Here is a 12,912-nt window from a genome sequence, read left to right on the forward strand (position 1 = left end):
TGGTCTCTTATGTTTATTTTAGGTTTCAAGTTGGTCCCTTATATGTTTTAAAAGTTTCACGTTAGTCCCTTATGTTTTCATCGTTTCCACTAGTTAGACCCTTCTGTCATTTTTTTTACTAACATCGTTTGTTTCTGACAGGTGGCTAACATTGTTAGTTAGTCCCTTGTATTTTAAAAGTTTCACGTTGGTCCCTTATATTTTAAAAGTTTTGAAGTATGAGTTGTTTGTCCACGTGTGGTTACTGTTAGCCACCTATAAAAAACAAACGAAGTTAGTCAAAAAAATTACGGAAGGGACTAACTAATGGAAACGATGAAAACATAAGGGACTAACGTGAATTTTTTAAAACATAAGGACCAACTTAAAACTTACAATAAACATAAAAGACTAAATGTGCAATTAAGCATTTTTTAATTCATCATTATCAAGTAATTTCAACTTTTTTTCATCAAATAAAACTTCGAAAATACTTTCAACAACCGCCAAAAAATAATTGAGTCTAAAAGATTTCCCAGGGGATTGTCATCATTATCATAATTGTCATATTGTCTTTTTTAAAATTTACAACACTTTGTTGGAAGTCTTGGCTTTCTACCCATATATCATTTCTATATTTCCAAAAATTGTATACCTTCCACTTTTTTCTCATTGTAAATTCAATGCACCTTGATTTAAATTGCAACTTGATGACAGTCAATTAGATGGTATTTTTAGTAGTAAAATAGTATAGTTTTAATAGCAATTGAAGCCCAGAAGCAAGCAAATAATCGAAAAAGAGAAGAAACTTGGCTCAGAAAAAAGAAAAGTGGAAAAAATATCAAAAAAGGGCAAAAACGTAATAAAAAGCGCAATCCATCGTACCCACAATGAGATCCGGCATGGCGCGGTGAAAGAAGAAGGAAAAATCAAGAATATCTTTTCCACCGTATCACGATGGCTTGCCATCGTGGCACGATGACAACTTGAAAAGCACGCAGAAGATCTGAGGAAATCTTCCATCGCATCACGATATGATCCATCATGGCCACGATAAGGTGAAAATACACCCCATCGTGGCCGTGATGGACGCGCAGAAAAGCCCAATACCTAGCCGAAAAACTATAAATAAAGCATTCCTCCTCCACTATTATTCGTTCAAAAATATTGAGAACAATTCAATATTCACAAGAGAGTTAGGAGAACTCTAAGGAGGAGGCAAGGAGGCTCAGGTACTCCAAGGGCATAAGGGTAATCTTTATGCTTTCTTTTCTTTATTGTTTTGTTATGGTGTTTAGTAGCTGAACCCCATCAGGGTTAGGTCAAGTAGATGAACTCTCCTAGAAATATTTGAGACATGTAATTTGGCTATTTCCAAGAATTGAAAGAACAGGGTAATAAATGTTGTAATTTTCCCCTTTTATTTATGGGTCATGCTAGTACCCCATGGGAAATGATTAAAGGAAACAAAAGCAAAAGTTTATGTAAAATATATATTTTTTAAAAAAATTGTAAGGCATTAAATACACTACTTTCAAGATTATATTACCATTTTTGTTTTCTTAATCATTTCCCTTTGGACACTATTTAACATTTTTCTTTATTTAATAATTTAAATAAGTGGTAATTACCTAAGTACATTATGATAATTTTTCATTAGGCCTAAGTGGTGTTTTTTTTTCTCTTCAATTATAGTAACTACCCATTAAAGATAGTGGGGCTGTAAATTTGATGCACCTACAATGATTTTTTGATGGACACATAAGTTATATAAGTAGTGCAGTTCATATTTGTTTTGGTTCCCTAGACCTAACATCTCCTTTAGTAAAACTAACACCATCAAAGTGAGATTGTGGATCGTTTAAAAGAGCCTCAATATCTTCAAACAAGCAATGGCTAGATGTATGTGGCTATTTAATTCCATTTTTGTTTCCACTGGTTAAGTGGAATTTCATTTATGACAAGCTGTAGAAATTTTAACAATAAATAGTTAAGGGTATAAGAGAAAAATATCATTAAATGTTCTATTGGTATTATAAAACAATTTATAACAAAAAAAATAAAAATAAAGTGAATTATAATTTGGAAATGAGAGAGGAGAATATCTCCCATGAAATGTTTATCCAGTTAAATCTAGACCATCCATTATTTTTTGTGAAATTAATTATTAATTATATAATAAAAAATACAAATTGAATGGTGAGGATTTCCACTTCACTGCCTCCGGTGAAATCCTCACGGGAGATTGGCTGGAGTATCATTTTTCTTGTAGTTAAATTAATCCAGAGTATATAAATACTAGGACCATAGGATTTGTCTTTAACCAAACCTGATTCATCATTACAGAGGAACAAATTGTGAGCGTGACTCAAATGACTAATGTGCAGAACTATATGTTCCAAAATAGATATATTAATTAATCGACTATTGTTAATAGTTAGCACATTTCGTTTATATTTTCATCAAATACTGAATTGTGCAAAAATTTCCATGATGTTTCATCTGATGAGCGATCACCGAGCTTTTGTGTTAAGTACATTTCAGTCATGTCATTTTCATCATCATCATTCATCAATGAAACTTTTCATCAATTTCACCTTGAGGACAAGGTGAATTTTATATGAGTGGGTTGTTGACAAGGGGTTTTATGTGTTTGGTATTATAACAAGTTCATCATAATCACAGTCGATTATTACATGTGGATCACCATGATTCTGGTGAACTCACCGTAATACCAAACATCCACTAAAACCTTAGGAAGCTGCACAATAGTAGCAATAGGTGGGAAATTGGGATAATGACCCTGTGTATCAAATACCTGATATTCTGTTGCATGCAATTACAACAAACAAACAAAAAAATCATATCTTCTATTCATACATGACTTAGATAAATCTTACTCCCTCCGGTCCTTATTATAAGAAACACTTTGACAAAATCACACAGACTAAGGAAGGTAAATTTTCACATCAATGATTCTAACATTTTATGTTATATTCCAAAATTAACCTTTGACTAGCATAAGAAATAGACTTCTCTAATTAATGCACTAGCATTATAATGAATTATTTGATTGTATTTAATAAGGGTACAAATGGAATTGTGTCAAAGTGTTTCTTATAAAAAGGACCAAATAAAAATTCTAAAGTGTTTCTTATAAAAAGGACCGGAGGGAGTATTACAATAGAACGTTGTTATAAATATCTTTAGTAAAGTATTATTATTGTTAATTAGGACAACAATATATTAGTGTCAAAAAATTTTAAATTATATAATTTGTTAGGTAAACTCGATACACTTCGCCAAAACCTTTAATCAAGGTAAGATACTAAGATGTCTCTCTACAAATGGATACCATATGTCATGATATTCTTGATTATTTTCGTGTATTACAAGTTACAACCTGCTTTAATCAAGTAATTGTGGGAGAAGGGGGAAGAAAATACATGAAAAACTTTTGAAGAAGAAGAAATGTAATTTATCACTTAATGATCATAACAAAACTGAAAAAGTGGAATAAACTAGGAGTATCTCCTTACATCTAACCTTTACATATATATTTAACATCACATATATATTAATGAATAAATCTAGCAAAACATACCTTATTCCCACAAGTTACAAAGAATATTACAATGACCAAGGTAAGCTATCTTGAGTATCCATTGGCCTGAACAGGAATTCTTACTTTGTGTCCTCTGCTTCCCTTCATTAAAACCTCTCCAAAACTATATGTTCCTGTCACTGATCGAACAGTAAGTGTTACAGTAAACTTACGTGATGCACCAGCTTTGATTGTCATAGCTGGAGGGTTGACTTCAATGGCAACTGCTGGTTGCATTCTTGCCGTCATCACGTAGGTTTCTTGTTTAGCAACGTTTGTTACTGTGCGAGTTACAACTTGAGTTCTCACGAGATGTGAAACTGTAATTGATGGAGTGTTTAAATTATATGGGTGACCCATGGTTCTGTTACATGGTGAGTTTGTGTACTTCTTTATCTCATGAAAATCAATGCCAGGTGTTGTGCACAAGAACCCTAAATAGTCTCTGTATCCTGCAAAATTATTAGCAAAACAAATTAAGTTTAATTTTAAAATATATTTTGGTCTTTTCTTAACAAAAAGTGATTTCTCGAACACATCCTTTTAGAAAAATATGTAGCCACAGCACAAAAATGAGAACCTCCACAACTTTCTAAAGATGTAATCTATTGTGGATGAAAGTGAACAGTAGAAACAAAAAAGCAAGAACCGAAATTAAACTCAGAAAATAACTAAACAAAGAGGAAACAGAAAAATAAAACACAAGAACTCAATTAAGTTAATGTGGTTCATCTTAGAATCAAGGGTTATGTCCACAAGAATGCGAGTAAACAGATTTCACTATGATATAGTTTAGTGTAGAACACTCACATTTTGTCTATGCTTCACAAGAACAGAGCTCCTGACATCTCTCGTGAATTTTCTCTCACCATTTTTCTGTATATGCAAAACCACTCATGTTTTCTTGTATTTTGAATTAATACTAAAGACCTCACTATCTGGAGTCGCAAATGCACGAAAAATTGCTAACATAGTGGTGTCACTATTAGAATAACTACTAACAACCAATTGTCTTTTAAGTTTTTTCTTCTATCTTATCCAACACACCAGGACATTATAGCTATTCTTGGGTTGGACGAATTATCCAAAGAGGATCGCTTAATCGTAGCAAGAGCACGTATTTGTCTTCTCAGTGTTGAACAAAACAAATGAGTTACGAAAAAATCCAAGTGGGCCAGAGAGAGATATAAGACGATGAAGCATACACAAATGCGGAGAGTGTTCAAACTAAACTCAATTATTCTCCCTCTTGGATTGAACACTCTCTTCACAGTTGATGCCCACCTAGAACTCCTCATTCCACCATTCAGCAAGTCCAACCAGTGCATGAATTTACTACTTTGAACAAGCATTGTGAGCATATCAGTTGGGTTCTCCCATCTCCCATGTATCAATTTCCTAAACTTTGATTGTATCTTTTGAATTATATTTATAGATGGAGTTCAGTGAAGAATTCCCACTCACGCATAATTTAGTTTCAGTGCTCAAGTATAGAGCTTCAAACTATTCTTTCTCAAAAGTGTTTACAGAAATCTTCTGTCACATTTTCTTACTAGACCTTATATTGGAGTTCCAAATACACGAAAGAGAGCTAATAGGGAGGAGCGACAGTTAGCAGCATAACTAACATCATTCAATCGTCTTCAGATATTTACTTCTATCTTATTAGACATGCTATCCATTGTATCAGTGTTGAAATATAAGACACTACACAATAGACAATGGCTCAGCTAGTACTTGGCATCATTAGACTAAATAAATTACTCCTATATGGGAATTATGACGAACTCAAGTGGACTATGCAGACAGAGAGATATAAGACGATATAGACCAATTGTGCCTCCATCTTTGATAACAGAGTGAATGCTGTGATTTTAATTAATCAGTGATTAGGGTTACAAATTACAACACAAGTTTAAATACTCCACTCCGACACTAGTTGTGCTTTCAGCTCAACTCGCTTTGCTCGAGCGACTAGACACATGAGTAAATATGAGTCATACACAACACTTATATACGTTTTTGGTCCTCGTAATATTACTATTTACAATTCCATCCCTATTTTTTTTTGTTGGAAATGGTCCCTGAAATATATACCATTTTTTTTATTTTGGTCTCGTTATTTTAAATATTACCAAGACCAAAAATGTATTTAAGCCTTAATCTATATTTTACAAAGTAACCACTTTTAAGTCATTTTTTTTATAGCATCTGTTGATTACATCTTCTATCTGTAAATTTGTTAGTCAAATGAAGATTGATTTTATTGCTAAGACAAGCAAAACAGTTTGTTATATTAGAGGGAGAAATAAAATGAACCTGCATCAAAGATGAGCCCAGGGTCCAAGGCTGCCTTAGGATTCACGTGTCCATTTCCATAATCAAAAGGAGTGGCTCTGGCTAGCTTCAAAGCTTCTGTTTCAGAATATTGCTGAGCTAGAATCGGGTTTCCTGCCCTGTCTAGAGTTGTTGCTGTTGTAAGCAAGGCTGATTTAATGGCAGCAGGGCTCCAGCGTGGATGTTTCTGCTTTATAAGAGCAGCAATTCCAGCAATGTGTGGTGCAGCCATGCTAGTTCCAGATACCATAGCAAATCCCTCTCCTGCTCAAGCAAATTTTTGCTTAAATAAATCAAATTATAATACATTGTATTATTCTATCTCATTTTCTTCTACCCTCAAACATGCAATAATTTGTCCAATAACTCTAGGAATCGTGGTATTTCCCATGTCGGTGTGTCTGCAATGCTAGAAATTTAAGATGTTGATTCAAATTATTTGCATTTGAGCTCGGCACAAAAAGATGAAACTAAAATATTAATAGTGTACAAGTTTTATCTGCTAGGATAATGTCCCATGTCAGGTTGGTTGCTGGTCTCATTATTGATTAATCCTCATATTATTAATGTAATCAAAAGAATAGAAATCACGTATAAAGTAGCATAATGATTTGAAGCCTCTTCTTTTACTTGAGGAGCATTAACTGTGTTGTGTAGAAGCCAACTTTCCATCAAAGAAGTATCGACTCTAATGTTTTGTGGGGGAAGTACATTATCCTATGAACAAATTCGGAAGGTTCAATATTTCTTTGAACTTTGCAAACTGAACATAACACCGCTATCCTACCTAAAAACTTTCCCCCTAACTCACCAAAACTAAAATCCAAGTAATGAGCTTCAAATATTAATGACAGGATGAAACTTCAAAGCTCAAAAATTAGGAGAAAATTTAGTCAAACCATTACTTACCCTCATAATTTGGCTCATCGGTTCCATTTAGAGACCAAGCACCCCAAATCAATGAACCCGGAGCTAATATATCTGGTTTGAGAAGATCTGCTTCTTGGAAGCTGAAATCCTTTATATTTGGCCCTCTAGCAGAAAATAATGCCACCTGTGGCGCGGATTTATGGAGAATAGGCATCAAACCATCCCCAATTTTACCTATACCTTTGAAACTCTTCACTCTTCCAGTCCAGTCTCTCGGTGTGGAGATATTATAATAATCAATCAGTTCCTGAAAAATTAGGATTTGAAAGTTCCAAATCATTTTATTAATACATACGCCATGATCATAAGAATGTACCGATGAAACCATAGAAAAAGAAGATTAAGCAGATGGAAAAAAATCAGTAGTTAACCAGTTATATAAAGGGGGTCAATTACCTTTGATTTGGTAACATCAGTGATAAGAATCCCAGGAAGGCCGACAGGGACAGGATCGAATTTTGTTCCAGGAGAAACATTTTCTACACAGAGAACAAATCCAACTGCTCCAAGGGCCTTTGCTGTTTCTGAGACTTTCTTTATTGATGCAGTACCAACAACAAAGTTGAAAGAATAGCCACAGAGAAGAATTTTCCCCTTTATCATGTTCTTGTTTAAAAGTTCTGGCCTCTGGCAATCTGTTGGACTGTACTTCATAACTGAAGAATCTAGTAGCACGTCATTTGCAGCAACCAATGTGTATGTATTGTTTAAATGTGTAGAAGCTGCACAAAACCACTAACAACAAAAATTAGCATACTAGCATACAAGGGAAACTGGAAGACAACAAATGAATTTTTTTCTATTTTACAACCACAAATGGATTTTTGACAATCATAAATATGCCAGGGTGCATTCATAGCTGACAAACTCATTTTTGACAACCACAAATTTCTATTTTACAGCGACGTTAATTCTATAGAATGAACTGACAAACTCAGTTTGCCACCAGCAGCATACCATTCATAGCTGAACCCTAATTTTGACAAAAAAGAAAAACCTATTTGGTAAAGCACAGGAGAAATCGATTTGTTCTTAACTTTGTATGACTATATTAGATGGTTATTTTCGATACTATTGACATTCAAACTTTCTACTCTTCTTTATTTTAACAAAAAGGAAATTTAAAAGTTGAAGAGAATTATCATGAGCATTTTATGCAGTGCAGGCACTAGTACTCATTCTTAACTTTTTTTTAAAGATAACTCTTTATACCATATAAAATACTGTTGGCCCGCCAATTTTGCTGATAGTCCAGTTCACACATTGTTGGACGATCACTAATTTATCAAAAATTAACAGTAACATTTATGCAGACGACCACTAAGAGCATCAATTGAGTAAGTATACAACCAATTGATACAATTATAGCTGGTACTAGTATATGATTTTGGCCAACTACTATGAATAATAATGAAATGATATGAAATAAAGTTCTTTTTAACAAGTCTTAGTCCAAAGATGATGATAATCAACACAATCTACAGAAGAAATTTTTTTGACCATTTTCTCTTTCTATTTAATTTTCTTCACGTGGCACAAACATTGAAAGAATCGAATAGAGCATTAAAATTAAAATACATATCTCTTATATTTCAACATTTTCATCAGCATTCAGCAACGAGTAAAATTCCACCAAAATCATCAAAACCATGTCACGCAGTCTATGATCAAGAAAAATACATCCTAGGAAACATAGTATGAAGTTGGAAACTCACGTGACAGCCCAAGTCCTGCTAAGATATTCCCATTTCCAAGGGTCAGATGGTTTTTATATCTACGATCATCAATTGCAGCTGCTACAGATACTATCCACGGACTATATGAAACTAATGACTTGGGAAAAGGGCCACCATTTCCCGCAGCCTGTGCAACAAAGACACCAGCTTTAACAGCCCCAAGAAGTGTAGCATCAAAAGGATTCAAAAATGTGGTCTTGGTAGCTGCTGGTGGACCATTTGGTCCAACTGAAAGGCTGAGTATATCTACTCCATCATGTACAGCCTGTTGACTCTCAAATTTAAATAATTAGACATCTTGCAATAAAACAATGACGGTTAGGAAAAATTAGACTTTATAACTGATAGTTCAATTTTATGATCATATTGAGTTTAAGCAAGTTTTTTTTAAAGCAATTCAGTACATGACCTAGAGATCAAATGAATAAGTAAAACATTAGAGTTTTTCATCCAGGGTCAATGAGCCAACAAGAGCATAAGACATATCTGACATAAATATGCTGTTTTGGGTAATAAAACATTTGAGATGAAACACCAACATATAGACTTACATACCTGATCAACTGCAGCAACTACGTCTGCAACAAACCCTCCAAACAGTCTATAAAGCGCTTTGTACACAGCAATCCTGAAGACAAATACATTAAGTGCTTAAAGAAATATAAAAAACCGCAGACAAGTTCCCAGTGAAACAATGAACAATTATTGGGTATTATTCCTCACCTGGCACGGGGAGCCATTCCACTTGCTTTCCCGAATTCATGTCCATACAACCTTACAGGTATTCCATTTCTTCCAGCTGCAATAGAGGCTGTATGACTGCCAGTTGAAGATGCAAGAATAAGAATGGAAAATTTAAAAATAACAGCTGTTACCAAATTAGAAGATATGGCTTCAAACACAACTACCGATACTATCCATTTCAAATGTTTATATGTGACAGAGACAGAGAAACCAGTGGAGAAATTTTGCTAACAGGATTGGAGAAGGATCGTGTATATTTCAAATTGATAATTTTTAGCTCCTTCTCATGAATTCTGAATTATGAGGATACATTTTACATTTAAGCATCTAGGCGAAGTTTCAGAAATCTCATTATAGACAGTGACTGTTCTTTAATGTCGAGCACAGGACTCACTAACTATAAATAAGGCATCCCAACGATTTGAAGTGAAGTGGTTAATAAAGTGGAAAAAGGGTCTAACCTTCCATGGCCATCTCCATCCAGAGGAGATGCAAAATCAATTGAAGGATTAAACGTTCCAGAAGCTATTGCAGCTTGAGCAAAATGCTGTGCTCCAATAATCTTCCCATTACAGAAACTTCTTTTCGTCTTAGGATCAACTTCACATTTTCCTCTATATTTTGCAAGCGGTCCATATGGTTCAGTATTATGAGTAGTAAAACTCGGGTGGTGAGGATATATTCCAGAATCCACAAATCCGATCACAATGTCCTCTCCAGCCCTATCACAGCCTCCTCCAGTAGGCCAAACACTGGTTGGAAGTCCCAAAAATTGTGGAGTATGTGTTGTAAGTCTCTTCACTTTCCAGTCCCTCTCAACAGATTTCACACCAGGAGCATGTCTAAGAGTTTCTACCTACTAATGTAAGATTATATAAGGTATGGAAATCAGAGTGCAGAAATGGATTTCAAAAACTCAAAACTCATTATAATTAACAACAAAATAGTAAAGAAGTATGCACAAGACAAGACATCACCTGTTCTGGGGAAATATGAACCGCGAACCCATTTATAAGATGTCTATAGCTATAGAGCTTCGTATAAGTCCCGCGGTCGAACAGCAACCCCAGAAGCATATCGTGTCTATTCTCAAGGTGGCGAGCATAAGAAGTCACCGATTCACTGGAAGAAAGTTTAAAGAAACATGAAAATTTCAACAAGAACAAAACACATCAATATCCAGTTCTCATTTCAACATACACTTAGCCTTGTTGCTTTATTTAAACAAAAAGCACTTGTATCTAAAAGTATAATCTATCTGATATATAGTTAGCACCAAATCATTATAATACCAAATTAGATAACTGTGCAGAGTGTCTAAATTCCTTGTTATATGCAGGGTTTTAAATAAAGGTCCATGATTGAGATGTGGACAGCGACACAAACAGTTTTTTATGTTACAGAAACCACAATTGAGAAATTTGACCACAATTCTCCGCAACACAAAGGATTGCAACACGACAACCACCATTACCATGATTGCCATTTAAAACTTGCTATGATAATTCTTAATTTACAGATGTCTAAATTCACCATTCATTCAAAATGTAAACCCATTAACAAATTAAGCCAAACAATTCCTGTAATTATCGTTACTAAATATCAAAAACTTTAAGAAGAATTTTTGCAAAACTCATACCTCATGGTATCGATCTTCTCATCAGAATCGACAGCAGTGGCTTCAAACCCATCAATACCACCAGTATAACTTATGATAGGCTCACCTTCAACAGTTACTATGTAAACCTCTGCCTTACCATATAACACAATGGCAAACAGAATCATAAATACACACCCAAACTCCATCAACAACTTCATTTCTCACCAATGGAGCACCAACCTCAATAGTGTTTGAGATCTGTTTCATCATTTTCATACAACACAACAGTTACAAAAAATTAATAATCCAAATAAAAAAAATAAAAATAAAAATAGCATAATATTAGTAATTTATTACTACAAAACTATAAATTAAATTTTTAAAAAAAATACAAAATGCTTTCTTAAAGTAAATGAAAATACAAATACCAGCATTTTCAAAAAGTTTATAGTAATATGGAGTTTGACAGGAAGGTAAACCAAGTTTGATCAGAGATTATAGGCCTACTTGATCGACTTATTTGAGTTCATATATTCACATAAACACTTACAAAACTAGTCAGGAGAACTTATGAAAACAACTTACGACATGTTCATAAGCTATTTTTAGCTTATTATCATAAGTTCTTCGAAATAGTTCATATCTTTTACTAAAACAAAATGACTTTACTTTATCACGTGTAATAGAAATAGCTTATTCATAAGCTCTTATATGACAACGACTGCAAATTAAGTTGTTTATCCAAACAAAACAACTTACGACGTGTTCATAAGCTACTTTCTGCCTATTTTTATAAGTTCTCCAAAATAGTTTATACCTTCTACGAAAACAAATTGACTTTAGTATTTCATCACGTGTAATAACAAAAATAAAAAAATAAAAATAGCTTATTCATAAGCTCTTATATGACAACGACTACAAACAAACAAACACGATGAAACATAGATAGTTTTGATTGATCCGGCATTAACCGAAGAGCTAATAATGAAGGTGATGAATTAAGAAGCATAATCATTGAATGAAGCAACGAAAGTTAGTTAGTTAGTTAGTTACCGGTGAGGATTGGATCGGAGTCACATGAACTGTGAGAAAAGCGCGTGGAAGTGAAAAATGAGTTAAAAACACATTGAGAAGTTTGAAGAAGAAGAAGAAGAAGAAGAAGAAGAAGAAGAAGAAGAATAATAAAGGAGTTTGAGAAGAAGTGGAAGCAAAGAATCGTAGAATGGAAGAAAAGGAAGAGAAAGAGAAAGGTAGCTACGATTGCTAGCTAGGTTGATTCACGTATACGCCATTAAATAAATGAGATCGGAGGAGATCTAACGGTTGGGTTTCGTTGCCATAAATTATTATGGATGGATATATTGGTGGTGAGTGAATGAATGAGTAGTAAAGGAGTGAGTGAGTGATGAGTGTAAAGAGGTTGTTGTTGTTGAGTGATGGTGGAGGGACTCTTTTTATATAAAAAATAAAATAATACTAGTACTAGTATATATACTAGATCGTGTATACCACATGTGAATCATGTATAATAATGAGTATTAAAAAGGGGAAATGATAACAAAATTCATGTATAAGGAAAATAATTAAATAAAGGGTCATGCTAACTAGTGCACCGGAGCACTAATAATGAGTTGTGTTATATTCGTAAACTTTTAGCTAATGATTGTGTTGTATTCGTAAACTTTTAGCTAATGATTGAGAGTAGAGCTGTCAAAATGGGCTAGTAAAAATGGGTCGGCCCGAATGGCCCAAAATTTTCCCGAGCTTGGGCCTTAAATATCGAGCCCAAATTTTTTCCGGGCCTTTTTAGCCCGGTCCGACAAAGCCCGTAAAAAGTATGGGCTAGCCCGAATGGGCCGCGGGCATCCCGCATGCCGGAATAAATTATAAATTATGATAAAATAAAAAAGTAAATAAAAATGTTAAATGAGTTAGTAGTTACATTTTCAATTGGACTAGTAAAAAACATATGAAGCCTAAGC

The 12,912-nt window shown here is 34.0% G+C and overlaps 1 protein-coding gene across 1 annotated transcript; it reads right to left on the reverse strand.

Moving 5' to 3' along the window:
- Positions 1–3,276: 3,276 nt before the first annotated feature.
- LOC123884026 (subtilisin-like protease SBT2.6) lies at positions 3,277–12,091 on the reverse strand. Its single transcript, XM_045933023.1, has 11 exons — positions 11,984–12,091; positions 10,970–11,188; positions 10,308–10,452; positions 9,792–10,186; positions 9,310–9,405; positions 9,142–9,214; positions 8,566–8,851; positions 7,247–7,572; positions 6,830–7,097; positions 5,903–6,184; positions 3,277–4,035 (listed from the first exon to the last, which is right to left on the reverse strand). The coding sequence occupies exons 2-11, from the start codon at positions 11,146–11,148 to the stop codon at positions 3,629–3,631; spliced, it is 2,457 nt and encodes an 818-aa protein (XP_045788979.1). The 5' UTR covers positions 11,149–11,188; positions 11,984–12,091; the 3' UTR covers positions 3,277–3,628.
- Positions 12,092–12,912: the final 821 nt, after the last annotated feature.

The sequence above is a fragment of the Trifolium pratense genome, linkage group LG5 (genome assembly GCF_020283565.1).
Source record: "Trifolium pratense cultivar HEN17-A07 linkage group LG5, ARS_RC_1.1, whole genome shotgun sequence".
Classification (NCBI taxonomy): domain Eukaryota; kingdom Viridiplantae; phylum Streptophyta; class Magnoliopsida; order Fabales; family Fabaceae; genus Trifolium; species Trifolium pratense.